Below are 15,124 nucleotides of genomic sequence, written 5' to 3' on the forward strand. Positions count from 1 at the left end.
TATCACCTAGGGGAGATTGTTAGATGGGTTGTTCTTTTTGATCTTTTTGATCTTTTTTTTCGCCCCTGAACATGAAAATGAACAAAGACAGGTCCAACATACATTTCAGATGGCGCAGACGGCATGTGAGGCTAAGAAGAGGTTAATAACGGACAGTATTAGTGGGAAACTAGCAAATGATACTCACCATCCCCTCATTACGCAGCACCAGAGGTCAGAACTCGTACAAACAAGGAAGTATTCCAGAAGGAAGATAGACTCGGCATCCCGGGCCCGAAGATATAAATAAGATAAACAAGTCGAGACTATGATGCAGGCACTATCAAAATCTATAAGATGGTCCCATCGCATCGATAAAAGAAAAAAAAGGTAAATTAAAAGAATTAAAAATAAACTAGGGTGGATTTATTGAGGGAAAAAAGGACATTGGAGTCTATTGGCAGATCATCATGATTTCTATGTGGATATGAGTTTTTTGGGGTAAAAAGCAGGAAACACTTTCATTAGCGGTTGGAGAAGGCTACACATACGCCAGGGCAAAAGAAAATGAAAAATAGTGGATTCAAATTGGAATATGGGGTGTAATTATTGAATCCTTTTGCCCGAATACAAAAATAAATAAAATGATACAATGAAAAGTCAACGCGGCCAACATCATACCCTTCAACGGACTGCAACGTCCCCCACTACGCCCAGCGTTTTGACAGTATTTCTGTCGATCTGGTTGGATGCAGAACATATCAGTCCCCACGTAATAGGTACCTAGAACACGAACAAAGTTTTGCTTTCCCCCGATCAAGACCGATCGTTGCCGCAAATAGAAAGATCAGGGAACGAGCCTTCTGGCCGAGTCAGCGCGGCTTGCTTCGGGAACCCGCTGCAAACACTGCAGCGGGCAAGAACAAGCGAGTTATGCACAATTGTTTGATGCTCTTTTACAAGTGTATTACATTAGTAAGTAGAATTTTGTTGAAGTTGTTGAGTTTTGTTTGATAAAACTGTATTGAACCGGTTCCTGGAGAGGTTTCATATAAACTACAGAGTGGTTTGTTCTTACCTATGCGTCGTTTTCGTATTTTCTGATTCATTTCGCTGATCTCTAATTCTATTTCACTGTTTATCTCTTCTTCTTTTCTGCTGTCTTTCTGCACGGAATTTATTTGAACACCCATTAATAAGCGTGGGTAAGCCAATCCACCAATCTTAAGTATCCACTGCTCCACAACTGACACGGCAGCTATGCCTTCACGTTTGGACACTCGGAGACTTTTTTTGTGCATGCAATCCGACCTCATTTTATCTCTTCCAATCCATTCCAGCCTATAACAAGGGATCTTGAGAATTCAAGCTTCAACAGAAACACTAGTGCGGCCAGGGGAAATCACGATATCCACCCGTTGGTTGCCCCTGGTTGGACTTCTCACCGACCTGCCTTGTTGAGATTGATTACGCGCGTTGGCCACAATAGTGGCTAGAGTATGGCGTCAATTCCAGGTACGGAGACTTCGTACCAGATTATAGAAGATAGCCATGTGGCGGTCACGCATTGTTGGAGTAAAACAATGTGAATGTACTGTACACTACGTAGAGAAGAAAAAGCCACACCAACTCAAAAACCTTCCACCCCAATTGAATACGGTCATTAATATCTGAAGAGCCAGAGAAATGAGATACAAAGTCCACACCTGGTCGAGTAATTGGATCGGCGACGCCGGGATCGACTCTGGCACTTGAGAAATCCCGCAGTGAGTGGAGATAGAAAGCGGGCCAGATTGAATGAAGGAAATTCGGCACTATCCGCGATTCGTTCGGCGTCGGGTTTAATTTTACTGGACCCGTGGATGGCGCACTCCGGACCCGTCAAACCCTGTCGATCGTGAGGAGAGGGAGAGAAATATGAAGCCCGAGCACTGCCAAATGGAAGCCGACACTGTGATTCGTGATCTCTGCTGGGTCAATGCCGAGACGCGCAGATAGAAAAAAGTTAAATCGTGCAATAAAAGGTTGATGTGCCCCCATCTCCCGGAGCTTTATCCAGAGATAGATGTGTTCGCCCGTGGGAGGATGTGGGGGGCAGATGCCGAGTCATCCAGCTGCCTTTTCGAGTTAGATGTGCCGGGCGGGGTCTGGATAATTAGAGGTGCGTTGTCTCGTATATCCCGGAGATGGTATCTACATGGAGGGTGGGTGGGTTGGAAGAGGAGGAGGCTTCATCTGCAGGAATATGGAGTTAGAAAGCGTACATATACGAGATGGAGAAGGGAGGTAGTAGTCAAGGAAGGGATTAGCAACTTACATGGAGAGAGATATAACATGAAAAGTATACTCTTATCTCCATATCTCCATATCTCTGTAGAATCTCCATAATAAGCCACTATACAATGTATGATGTGTTGTTGCTTCAATCCTTCGTGCTTCATATCGCAGGGATCGATGTCAGGTGACCTCTTATCTTTCCCCTCAGCGCTTTGACATCATTCAATCTCATCAGATACTGGATTTCCAAGATTCAGTTGATTTCCCATTTTTCTCTAATAAATCATTGTTTTTCTTACTATAACCTTGCAATAATCACCAAAAAATGCCATAAATCATGTCTTTAAACCGCATCTCTTTCTTAGAGGGATGGGAGCGCAATCCTGCAGCATTTCTACGAGGAAGTCGGGAAGAGCCCTTATCAGACACCGACTCCGACACTTACCAGGACCTACCAGACACTTCATCGCTGTCATCTTCATTTCCATCAACGTATAGCAGACTCAATTTCAACCCATATGCGGGACCTGGCTGGAACGAGGTCACTGATGATCATGATCGCCCTTCATTGCTGGGTTCCTTGGGTCTGGTACTGTCCCCCACGACAACTCAGTCTCGTGGGGACCCGCTTCGACCGGCAAGTCCTGCAAGTCCCGCGGTAAGCGGTGCAGCTGAGCTAGGACTACCAAAAGAGCCGGCCTCGTGGTCGGATACTACAGGTGCCTTTGAGGTGAGCCCCGCAAAACGTGTTGGTATGTGAAATGAATTTTCTTTTTTGAATTTTCTTTTTTCAAGCTTTTGAAGATTTAACTTTTGACCTTCCTTGTTGGAGTCAAGAGGAGTTGGAGAACCCCATATGGGGTATATGCACTCCATAATTCCTTTACTCCGTGCCTCGGTAGTATCCAAACTAGAGTTTTTAAGAGATTGGCTGACATTCGCTGAATAATTCTAGCTCAAATATGTTTGGCAGTAGTGTATTGCTTTCTTGCAGCTGGTGTTGTATTCGGGTTTGCAGCCTTGAAACCCGTCCTCATTCGCGAGAATGTATATCGTAATTTCTGCTCCAAGCAGGAACTTGAAGACGGCGTCGCCGTTTGTGACGGCCAAGAGATCAGGTATGGCTTCTTCTCTTCTCTTCCCTTCTTTTCAAAGAATAGAAGAAGACCTATCTCCGTAAACATAATTGCTGATGCATTTCACAACAGGCTAAACTTGATGTTCACCATCGCTGCCGTTGGAACCAATGTCTCAGCTCTGCCCGTAGGAACGATATTGGACACATACGGCCCACGTATAGCGGGAATCATAGGCAGCTTCTGCCTAGCAGCTGGAGCCACCCTGTTTGCACTTGCCGACAAGCTCTCGTTTGATGGGTACATCCCAGGATACCTACTGCTAGCTTTAGGTGGACCATTCGTATTCATTTCGTCTTTCAATCTCTCCAATGCGTTCCCCAAACACTCGGGTCTCATTCTGTCCATGTTGACAGGTGCCTTCGATGCATCCAGCTCTTTGTTTTTATTCTTCCGACTGCTAAGCGAGCACACTGCAGGCAGTGTATCTCTACAAAGATTCTTCTTGGCTTACCTGGTGGTTCCAGTTTTCGTCTTGGCAGCCCAAATCACAATCATGCCATCGACCTCGTACAAAACAGCTGGTGAATTGGTTCTCCAGGCTGAGACGCAGGTGATAGAGGAAATACATGACCAAGTAGACGATACCATTCATGATCGCAATGAAAGTGAACGCCAACGAAATGACCGCCGCATGCTTCGTCAAAGTATAGTCCATTCTATCCAAGGCCTACTTGACGACGGCACATCTTCAATAGCAGAAAGCATTGACGATAGGGTCTTCAATAATAGCAATGGATACCGTGACGCAGTCAATGATCCCACACGCAGTAATGGGAATACCAACACCAACACCAACATAGACACAAATACCCCACAGTCTCAGCCTACCATCCCAAATGCAAATACTCCAGACGTCAGCAAAAGTGGTATCTGGGGCATCCTTCACGGCCAATCAGCTCTATCACAACTGAAAACGCCATGGTTCATCCTCCTTTCTCTTTTCACAGTCCTAATCATGCTCCGAATCAACTACTTCATCACAACCATCCACAAACAATATTCCAACCTCCTCTCCTCCCCAACAGAAGCCACGAAATTAAACACAGCCTTTGATATTCTCCTCCCAGCAGGCGGATTACTCTCAATCCCATTCATAGGCACAATGCTCGACAATCTCCGCACACGAACCGTCCTCTTCATCCTAGTCACGATAGCTACCCTGATTGGCATCCTAGGCTGTATACGCGGTAGTACCGTCGCTGCGTATAGCAACATTGCCTTATTCGTACTGTACAGACCATTCTATTATACCTCTGTCTCGGACTACGCGGCGAAAGTGTTTGGATTCAGGACATTTGGCAAGGTGTACGGGCTTGTCATTTTTCTTGCTGGGGTTGGAAATTTCGCGCAGGCGGTATTAGATTGGGTTACACTTGTTTGGTTTTCGGGAGATCCTGTACCGGTTAATGTTGGGTTGACTGTTGCTGTTGCTGTTGTTGGGGGGTCGTTTGTTGGGTTTGTAAGTTGGGAAACGGAGAAGGTTTTGCATGGGGAGCCTGCCAGTGAGGGGGAGAATCAAATTCTCAGAGGTGGTGGGAATGATGTACATCCTGATATCTTGTCGAGGGATTGGGAGAGGGAACCTCTATTGGGCAGTGTGGAGGCTGGACAGAGGCAAGGAGAGCGGTTATATGGATCGTGAGGGTGAAGGATGCACAGTGATTAGTACAATCAAGAGGTCCATATGTATAACCTTGAAATGTTAGAATCTAACATATAGTATCGCGATTATATTGGTGGCCATACTGTATGACAACTGAATAGGAAAAGATGTTATAACATTTGAAGCTACTTCTTTTCCAGTCAGTTGGATCACAAACTCGATGACGCATATCAAACGACCGGGCTTTATAAACGACGATGATCTTGATTCAATATGAATGCCCGTTAAGATGTCCTAGCTTATATAGTTGCAAAAGGAGTAGTATGTCCATGAGTCTTAAAAGAAGTGCATAGATTTGTGTTGGCCCAGAAAAGGAGAAGGGGATTTAAGGGGATTTAAAGGGGGAAAACATCCAATTTCATTTGATATACGAGCCAGTCGCACAAATGAAAATTCTGCAATGATCCAGACTTAAATCTTCCATCGATCACTTAATAACAATAGTACCACAAGGGTATATATACTAGAATAAAAGTTCATGAGCAAGACGTAAATCAAGCCGACTCCAGTGTTGAACAGAGATATCCCGCTCGGCACAATATTGGCCTATTAGTTCGGCGGGGCGAGAGAAGGGAATCAGGCTAGGGTATCTGAGACAAAAGTATATAAAACAAGATTATAAGATCGTAAGGGGTGAGTGCGTAGATAGTCAAGTGATGTGAATGAAGAGAAAAAGAAAGGAGAAGATAAAGATCATCAAGCAAGTCCTCAGAAGGGAGATGGGAAGGAGAACAAATTCACGCGAAAATGTATAGTTTGCAAAAGCCAAAGACAAGGCAGCAATAGATGGACATTGGAGTGAACCTTGCAGCATCACGCCCGGGGTTTAGTCCGTTGCCAAGAAGCTTCGACTTCAGCCCATAGAACTTTACCGGCAGTCTCCCCAGCTGTATTGTGCCAAATCATCTCCGTCAACATATCTCTCAGTTCCAACCAGCTAGAGAGACCGCTCCGCCGCGCTGTGCCTGCAAGTGCCGAGACGAAGAACGAGCGGTAGGAAGTCTCAGAAGCTGCAATGCCGGCAAGCGTCAGAATCCAAACAAGTGGTACACGAGTACTTGATGACGACCAGAGAACACTCGAGCTGGGTTGAAGTAGGATGGCGTGGATTTCTTGTGCTAGTCGCGTTAAAGGGCTATTCTGAGCTGGAATAGGGAATATAACCCCCACACCGAAGATCAAACTCGCGAGACGACAAGCTTCGTAGGTAGCAGATTGCGTTGAATGTGCGAAGTGGTTTAAAACTTGTGGCGCTGGTAGGACTGCAAGAAGGGTATATTCAGTAAGGTTGCGTTGATCAGTCAGGAGCACATGGTTGACACCGTTGCGACTTGGGTCGTCAGAGCCTATACACTCAAGGATATTGATGTAGGCGCGAGCAGCTTGAAAGGCTGCTGCCATTTGTGGAGTGAAACCGATCACTTGGAATTGCCCAAAGCCTCGTTGAACATCCGATGGACCGAAGCCAAGTAAGTCCTGAACCGAGATTCCTAACCGGCTTTCATCCAACGGCCAGAATTCGAATATAGGCTGAATACACCAACATGCTGCGGCGAAGATCTCCGAGCTAGAATATTGCTACTGTCAGTTGACTGAGTAGTGAGATTTATACTTATTGAAACTTACAAACTGAGTGTTGTAGCCAAACCGGGATACTTGATATTCCGCAATCCGCCACGTATTTTGATCAATGCTACCAGACCATGAATATGGATTTCATTCGGCTTCAGACAACCATAAACATTAAGCCACTGTAGCCATTGAAATGGAGGATTGAAAGGGATTGATTGGGACTGGGCATGTGTTTTATCAGGAGCTTGGTGATGCGCCATACATATGACACTCAAAAGAACTGCATCGCTGACCATGCGCGATGGATCTCGAACAGCAGCATTGATGTGCTTAATGGATTCCATTTCGCAGACTTGTAACAATGCATCCTCTCGTGGGCCGAACTCGACTGAAGGCCCCCATTGATTCAGATACAGCACTCGCTGATGACATAAAGAGCCATACATAAAGGCCATATGAAGAGCCGGATCCGATCGCGAAAGCGAATACCATAACTCCGGAGGCTTCGGGAGGCGGGTAGAAGAGACCGATTTACTCGAACTTCTCGGGACGAGTCCTGGCCAAAGTACATTGAGACCTATAGAAAGCCAAGGAGGCAGCCGAGTCAGTACATATAAATTGACACACATGCGTCTTGAACATTCACAGAGTTACAAAGCGAAAGATAGAACGAACAGTAATGTTGACGTGCATCTACCATTGCTGGCGAGATGTTCAGGTCACCGGACGGATATGTGTAGAAAGGGTCTAGGAAAGGCGATATCTGCTGCTCGACGGAGGTGAAGGTAGCGGTTGATGGCCAAGCATCTGGTGGAGGGGAGCTCTCAACGCTACTCTCGCTACTATCACTGTTATGCGACGGCGGAAAGGGCGAGCGTCGCCATTTGCTATCATCGGGGATGGAGTAGAGGAGATCATGTCGTGGGCTCGGCGGTCGATTTCCCCGATAAGGTGAACAAGACGGTCGCGACGCAAGCGGAAATGACGAGCGCTCGAATGCGCCCGTAGGATCAATAGGCCGGGCAACAGGGAGGGCAGGTATCAACGTAAGACTTGGGTTGTGAACAGGATACGTGATGGGGTGGGGAATAGCGCGGGAAGGATTCGAGGACTCGGCGCGGTCTCTGGTCTGATCGGAGATCCAACGGCCGACATGAGCGCGCACGATGCGCTGTGTGTTAATGCGCTCACTCTCGGATGTGGGTCTGGCATTCACAAAGTGTATGCCATCTTTTGGAGGGTTCTGGCTCCGTTTACACGCCATTTTCTCTCTCCTTCGTCTTTTTTCCTTGACGCCCCCCTCTCCCCCTATCCCTTAACCACCTAGGGTTCCTCAAAACTGTCACCGGCGCAGCATGCAATTGTGAGATATGACCAGGACCAATCTGTTCAGCATCCTGGGAGCAGGAGGAAGACCAGATTGGTGTGACGTGTGATGTGGGATGTAGTTGAAGAGCAGAAAGAGGGTCGAAATAAAGGTACGCGTAGTCAGGGCTCACGAGCGAGGAAGTAACCCGAGATTTTATAATAAAAAAAGACGATCTCAGGGACATGAAAATTCTTTAAAAAAAGAAGAAAGTGGGGGAGAACGAAACACGATGAGGTTAACTATATAGTAGGAGTTGCCATAGATCCAAGGTTGGGGAAAAGGGAACCGGATCAAATTACCGGAATCACCATATTTCAACTTCCACCCGACAAGCTTCCCTCAACGCTTCAGCAAAAAAAGAAAATGAAAAAAGAAAAAAAGGGCGGAACTACGTGCAGACTATTAAGAATGGACTCTCTATTCCTAAATTATGACATCTGATAGGTGTTCACCCTGGCCTAGCTTTGCATTAGATCACGCACTTGTTTCTCACTTTTTTTGCGCCGCATCTTGACTATTTGGACTGTGCTCACTTGCATTCAGACGAGCCACGGGGAAACGCGTCCGTCATCCGAAGGAGCTGCCCAACGGTAATCCTTCCTGTCGAAGCGATCTATCAACTCGTTTTCCCGTCTGCGCCTGCCAGGATGGTGGAGATACCACCCTTCAAAAAGAACCAATGGAGGTGTGTATCGCCGCCCAAACTAGGGGTCCAATTCTCAGTCTACCGGGTTGTGGCATATGTACGAGGTCGCTACGGGAGCACGTATACACCGATATCTGGGTTTCAGATGATTCGATGGACACTACATTCTACTAAGATATGTACTAAGACCCCTTCAGTGGCTTGCATGGACAACGGCAAAGAAGGAAAAAAGAAAAAGAAAAAAAATCACGGATGACAATTCCCACGACGCACGAGGCCTTCAAATGCCAAGATTGTTGTAATGATGGAGACTGTCGATCACCGATAGGTCCAGATCCCCCCTGGGGTCGAGTCCGACTGGCCCCCACCATGCCCACAATGACACACGACGGCACTGTCGATCCTTCGGATAACTCCTACATTATATCCTCAATGCCTTTCATAGCCGCCTGTCTTATTGACTAATGCAGCTGTGCAGTTGTGGCGGGAATGAAACACATTGTTCCAATATGCAGTCAAACAGGAATCTCTCGCTTGGCTATCTGCTGATGCTCCTTTCTTCTGCAGAACCAACAATAGTACAATATGTCTGATTCGACTACGTAAGGGGGTGCTGCATGCGCTAATGCTAGCTTTGCACAGTCGAGACCACCGTAACACACCAGTCTCCAGCAACGGACCGTTAAGGCTTACATTAGGCTGTGCATCTGGGTTGCACGGCACAAGATTATTTATTCGCGTGACGTGGAGTCCTCCGAAAGCGGGGATTGAACATTGGATAGATTGGACAATTCAATGAGTGGATTTATGTTTCATTGGCTAAGGTATAATAATGTGCACCCGGAACTCAATTTTAGCTGCCGCGGGAGGAATAGAGCTCGGTACCCGATACAGAGAAGAGGGGCTGTGGGGGCCGAATTCGAAAGAAAGAAAAAGAAAAAGAAAGGGCAGGGGAAGAGTAAGAATCCTAAAGAAAGGGGATAAAAGAAAACCACATGTGCAAAAGTTCCTCCTAATCAATCTCGAGTAGGGTATATTTGGCATTTTGGCCAGTGTGTGGATCCCGATATTGCTCTAGCGCACTCTCAACAACGGACATGTACCCGAGAACTTGCTCTTCTTGCCAGCGACGACCGACTACCTGCACAGCAGTGGGGAGACCAGCCATCTTAGCTGCATCATAGTGCTTCCAAGCACCGCGGGCAACGGAATGGTCACTACCTAGCCGTTTCAGGGCCGTCTTGTACGGGGTAACCAGAGCATCGCGTGTAGCATCCACATGGCCGACTGGGAGCACACCAGCTGAATAATCCAGAAGGTTAAATAGGAATGTGTATCCACAGGACGACATGGCATCGCGCATGGCATTATGTGGTAGCGCGGGCGTGGCGTTGACAGGGCACAAGATGAAATCGAATTGTTGCGGCTCAGCGTTCCACCAGTTGTGCCAGGTGGCTCGGAAAGCTTCGCGCTGCGCAGTAAGGGTCCACAGATCAGCGGAGGATTTTGGTCCAAAGTCACGAATCAGAGTAGCAAGAATGGTGTCGCGCTTGATGTAGCGCACATAAAGATAGTAGAGATAGCGGAATGGGCGAGGGAGGTGGGCAATGCGAGTCATCTGCTCGGCACCTGGGTCAGAGGGCTCAAAGCTACGAAGAGGAAGGTTGAAGTGGTGGCATCCATCAGAGTTCAGAAGTTGAGAAGCGAGGTTAAAACCGGTGAAGGGATCAGCATCCTTGGGTGTGGTGATCTCAGTCACTGTATGACCGGCCTGAGTCAAAGCAGCGACAGTAGTAGAAAGAGCGCGCTCGATAGCTGGAGTGGGGGGCACAACACCTATAGCGAATTATTAAGTCAACATCATGTTCCCCGGCCTCCAGGGAGACCCATAGAGGTGAATTAAAACAATGAAGATCGAAACGTACCATCGTTGCTCATCAATCCAATACGAAGCTGCTTATCTTGGGCCTCGGCCTCAAGCTCTTCCCGCCACGAAATCGGATGAACTGTTGTATCATACTTCCAGGGCTGCATGCCAATAATCGCACGTGTGAAGTATGTCAAGTCATTCAAAGTGCGAGCCATAGGGCTGAAAACACTCGCAATACCTTCCTGTCCAGGCATACTGGTACTCACTCCAGCCTTAGGCCAGCGACCAGTACTACAGCGAAGAGAGTAAATACCACTCCAAGCAGCTGGAACACGGACAGACCCAGCGACGTCAGAGCCAATACCAATGCGACCACCCTGCGCTAGCAAAGCACCCTCACCACCCGTCGAGCCACCGGGCGAATATTCGGGTACATGAGGGTTGCGGCAGGTGCCCCACAGTCCGTTGGCGGATTCAAAAGACAGAAGTGTGATAGGTAGGGCAGTCTTTGCATATGGGACAGCGCCTGCAGGAGATCAAAAGAGGATCAGAATGAAGATTTTCAGAAGTATCCAGATACCTAAGGGATAAAAACATACCCGCATCCTTGAGGAGTTTGATCATCGCTCCATCCTCTGTGAAGGGCTTCCCGGCCTTGGTAGAGTAGCCCAGGGTTGAGTCGAATCCCTTGACTTGAAGCGAGTCTTTCACGGAGATGGGAATACCCGCCAATGGCCCCTTGAGATTAATCTCAGACTGAAGCCATGATTCAGCTTCTGGTAGCAAAAGCTCCGTAATGCAGTTAGTCCGCTTCTGCGCACGAACAGCGACCTTGCCATATGTGCGGAGAACAGCCAACGGAGAAGTCTTGGAGGTTTGAATATCCAGAACAAGCTCCTCAATCGGCTGATCGATGATTTCCTTGTCGGCCTTTGTAATCTGGAGGAGATAAGGATGGGGTAGGGAGGCAAAGCGGAGCTCCCTCTCCGCTTGCTTTTGGTTGCTAGCGCGTAAGTTAGATATAGCTCCAGTTGAACAGATGGATGGTCCAAAGTAGATGTATAGCATAGAGAACTCCACGAGGGAACTTACCGTATGCGGCGATACGTGAAATAGTCGAATGGAGGAAGCATTTTGGCGTGGCAGTGTGTACAAAGAACAAAAAAGCGAGATTCGCGCCTTTTTATCTTGTGAAGCAATTTGCGGGGAAACAGTCAGTGCGGAGATAGCTTATCTTAGATAAGCCGAGATAGCACCCTCGGCTGGAGACGGCGGAGTTAAGTCCGCGAGAAGCAGGGTGGTTTGATGTCCAATCAGTTGTAAATTGGACTTTGAGCCACCTTATGTCTCGGCAGATCAAGTCGGAAGTTGTGATATTGTCTTGGCTATCTGTAACTTGAAGATTATATCTCGGGTTTATGACTTGTACGAAGACCACCACCATGATGACCTGGGCCAAAGCGGCTATCTCAGGCTACCTACACATACGCAACGTGCTGCTAGGGCGGAATAAACAAACAAAACAAAATTTCATTGTAGTATTTGCAGACGGTCTCTATTGACAGCACGAGAATGTTGTAAATCTTCACATTTATATTTTCATGTTCAATATCACTATACTATTTCGAAACTATCTACTCGAAAACATCAAACCCAACAACTTGAACAAAGCCGCCCTGGAGGCGCGGGGGTATATCTCCAGTATTCCATCATGATATACACAAGCCAAGCAAATCAAAACAAACCCCGATAACTCCAGTGAAGCTTATAAAGCTCCAATATGCAATTTAACAACCCATCACTGTCGTATGTAGCCAATGCCAATTCATGGCTCAATGCTCTGAAGCCAGTTATGCTTGCTGAGCCACCAAACAATCACACCACCCGTCACAAGGAGAATGATGCAGAAGAATATAACAAAGCCCCAGATGAGAGACTTTTTACTTTTCCTGCGTTCTCGGTCAAGCCAGGTGTCTTTTGGTCTGCATTTCCCATTAGCTTCTTCGTCCGACGAAACATCGAGAGGATTGACAGAACACACTTTTCAGAAGTTGGCGTGTCCATTTCCATTTTGGTAGGTGAACCGTTGGATTCTTCGTCGAGGTGAACTGCCGTTGAGAATCGTTTCCAGAAGTACGGGTCGCGAACGAGGGCCATATCTGTGATCTTTCTGAGGAAGTAGGGGCTCAACAAAGTGGGATGGTACAGTGAAGCCCCTTGCTGAGTTTCTTGCTAACCAATCGATCGCACAATGATGATATAAAGGCAACAAGCTCCGTATGAGAGATCCGTTAGGCGAGTTCAGATGTTAGAGTAGGCTGGATCACAGTGGGAGGATAGCTGCGGCAGAGGTGGGATGTCGGATAGAATAAGGGTGGACATCAGGTAGGAGGGAGAGTTGGCCTTAACACCAAAACAAAAAGCTCATGGTAGGTCAGTTGCCGCTGGTTAAGTCAAGGTTGGCATGGCCGGCTGCCTTGATCAACCGGCTCGGCTATGTAGCAGATCCCCGGGCGTTACTTCTAGACGTACACAAGTCGGCCCTGCGATAACAATCTGGCTGCCATGGTGATAATCTGGCCAATAGAGTAGCTTGTTGAGCGGGACAAAATGCTGTTCTTGAGTTTGGTATGTGTTCATGAATGAAGGGATGCGGTTGTTGCAGCTAGGAGTAGCCAACCCCCGTGCGTTAAGAGCCATATGGAATGTGAACCGTTACCCGTCCATCTCATTTGCGTGGGTAATTGAAACGATTTTGCAAATGGGCCACCACGGAATTTAATGGTGGGCCATTTTCTAGCTATAGGCAGACTGCATTGGTTGGACATCTTTGAACAGATCTGAATCGCTGCGGGAGCCACGGGAACCACGGGCCCCACGCGAGCGAAGAGAGCTGGCAGCCTAAAATAGACGGGTGTGGAAGAGTCCTGGGGGTCTATTCAAGTTAGGAAGATCAAGACGATGAAGACTTATCCGCCTTATTTGCTGCATTGAGAAGGCACCGGCCCAGGCGTATTGCTCGACACCCACAAGGGATGTTCGGAAATGAACCTAGTAATAATGCTCAATCGTAGACTTCGGTAATAATATGAGGCGCATTATTTTTGGAATAAAACTTAAAGGCACTCGAGACTCAAAGCAAAGACCTCATAATCTTGGAAGGTGATTAAGTATATCATGTCACAAGTATTTGCACGGGGGCTTTCATAGATAGGCGTGTATTTCCAGATGCTTTATCATGAGAATGGAAGCTCAAATTTGTTGACAGAGAATACACCCGAGAGATAAAACAAGAATGAAAAGTTGGAGGATAAAGATAATTCCCCGGCAACACGACCAATATATCAACGGAAGCCGTGTATACCGTGTGGCAGCTTGGTTCACGGTCGGACTTCCGAGTCTTTGGCTGAGACCTCCAATCAAGGACCATTTTATTGGACGACAAAGTAATGTTTTCAAACCGGTATGCTTTTTGAGCGTCCCATGTACTCGGGTGAGTCTGGTTGGGAAATTGCTCCCAAGGCTCCAGTCCCAAAAAGGTCATTGCTTTAAGATGTAGCTTTGGAGCTATTGATGATGGAGGTTTAATGTGCGGATGTGTAGATTCAAAGGTGAGATCAACTCGTAGAGTTGTTGTTAATTCCAAATTATCCCGAAGTAAACTTGTTGATGTTTGAATTGCTGGAGGCTGAGCCGTTGAAGCCCTCATCAATCCCAAAGAGGATCGAAAAAGTCCTTTAGTGAGGGTTTTTTGTGAAGTGAGTCGATAATACTCGCTCCTAGAGGGAACGAGAATAGGCGCACCTTCACGGCTTTTCGGCAGGATGTAGATCGGACAGTTGTACTCTTGGGTCTTTTTCATCCGACCATCCTTCGAGTTGTCGGTATCCCAAATAGCGAACGCAATCTCATAGATAACCTGCGCTTCCTTCGGAGCCATGTCATGCGTCACATCAAAGTATTTGCTTGTATGTCCAAGGCTTGGAGGTAGATTCAAATGTTCTTGCTGAAGCTGTGCACTGCAACACTTGTGATGACAAACCTGCACTGGAAGCTCGAGAGGGACAATGAATTTGAATGGAATGTCATACTGGATGCCGGGTTGGAGCTCTTCATGTGGTATGGAATCGCGCACTGGTGAATCCATGCGGAGAAAAATTCTTTTGAGAGAATTGACAGGCACGGGGACATGAGTTATCATGTTTTCTACGACTGTTTTCATGCTTCCTACTACACTGTCAGCCCTTTGAACTTAAAACCCCAGACTAGTACCAGTGACTGACCTTGAAGACAAAGACTCAAATTTTCGACATAAACCGGTTGATCTGGCACAAACACAACCTTTCCTGTAATTGCATCACCAGTTTTGAAGATCTCTGAGGATGGATCCGCAAGCTGGTCGATGTGAATTATGGCACACGGGCGCTTCATGGTGTTTCTCGATAATTTTACATGCTAAAAAAGTTAGACCCGATCTGTTTCAGCTTTAAATTATATTTTGATACTCCTAATCTCTAATTAAAAATCGGCGAAGGATGGCTTCGCCGATACTATCTAGATCTCTGCTATTATATGTTTCAAGTATGGGGCAAGGTATTTATTACTAGTA

At 47.0% G+C, this 15,124-nt stretch overlaps 5 protein-coding genes across 5 annotated transcripts; 1 reads left to right on the forward strand and 4 right to left on the reverse strand.

Annotated features, from left to right (window-relative positions):
• Positions 1 to 2,593: 2,593 nt before the first annotated feature.
• On the forward strand, positions 2,594 to 5,037 carry N7478_008927 (putative MFS transporter Fmp42; the record flags this gene model as incomplete). The annotated part of the gene is made up of 2 exons (XM_056925141.1): positions 2,594 to 3,008; positions 3,212 to 5,037. The coding sequence occupies 2 exons, from the start codon at positions 2,594 to 2,596 to the stop codon at positions 5,035 to 5,037; spliced, it is 2,241 nt and encodes a 746-aa protein (XP_056777867.1).
• An 834-nt stretch (positions 5,038 to 5,871) lies between these two features.
• On the reverse strand, positions 5,872 to 7,894 carry N7478_008928 (uncharacterized protein; the record flags this gene model as incomplete). The annotated part of the gene is made up of 3 exons (XM_056925142.1): positions 5,872 to 6,625; positions 6,685 to 7,207; positions 7,258 to 7,894. The coding sequence occupies 3 exons, from the start codon at positions 7,892 to 7,894 to the stop codon at positions 5,872 to 5,874; spliced, it is 1,914 nt and encodes a 637-aa protein (XP_056777868.1).
• A 1,763-nt stretch (positions 7,895 to 9,657) lies between these two features.
• Positions 9,658 to 11,648, reverse strand: N7478_008929 (putative acetamidase; the record flags this gene model as incomplete). The annotated part of the gene is made up of 4 exons (XM_056925143.1): positions 9,658 to 10,481; positions 10,571 to 11,041; positions 11,115 to 11,518; positions 11,608 to 11,648. 4 exons carry the CDS (start codon positions 11,646 to 11,648, stop codon positions 9,658 to 9,660), a joined length of 1,740 nt encoding a protein of 579 aa, XP_056777869.1.
• Positions 11,649 to 12,340: 692 nt separating this feature from the next.
• On the reverse strand, positions 12,341 to 12,672 carry N7478_008930 (uncharacterized protein; the record flags this gene model as incomplete). The annotated part of the gene is made up of 2 exons (XM_056925144.1): positions 12,341 to 12,497; positions 12,557 to 12,672. The coding sequence occupies 2 exons, from the start codon at positions 12,670 to 12,672 to the stop codon at positions 12,341 to 12,343; spliced, it is 273 nt and encodes a 90-aa protein (XP_056777870.1).
• Positions 12,673 to 13,690: 1,018 nt separating this feature from the next.
• On the reverse strand, positions 13,691 to 14,662 carry N7478_008931 (uncharacterized protein; the record flags this gene model as incomplete). Its single annotated transcript, XM_056925145.1, has 1 exon — positions 13,691 to 14,662. One exon carries the CDS (start codon positions 14,660 to 14,662, stop codon positions 13,691 to 13,693), a length of 972 nt encoding a protein of 323 aa, XP_056777871.1.
• Positions 14,663 to 15,124: the final 462 nt, after the last annotated feature.

This window comes from Penicillium angulare, assembly GCF_028827245.1.
Source record: "Penicillium angulare strain IBT 27051 chromosome Unknown utg000005l_segment0_segment0, whole genome shotgun sequence".
Lineage (NCBI taxonomy): Eukaryota > Fungi > Ascomycota > Eurotiomycetes > Eurotiales > Aspergillaceae > Penicillium > Penicillium angulare.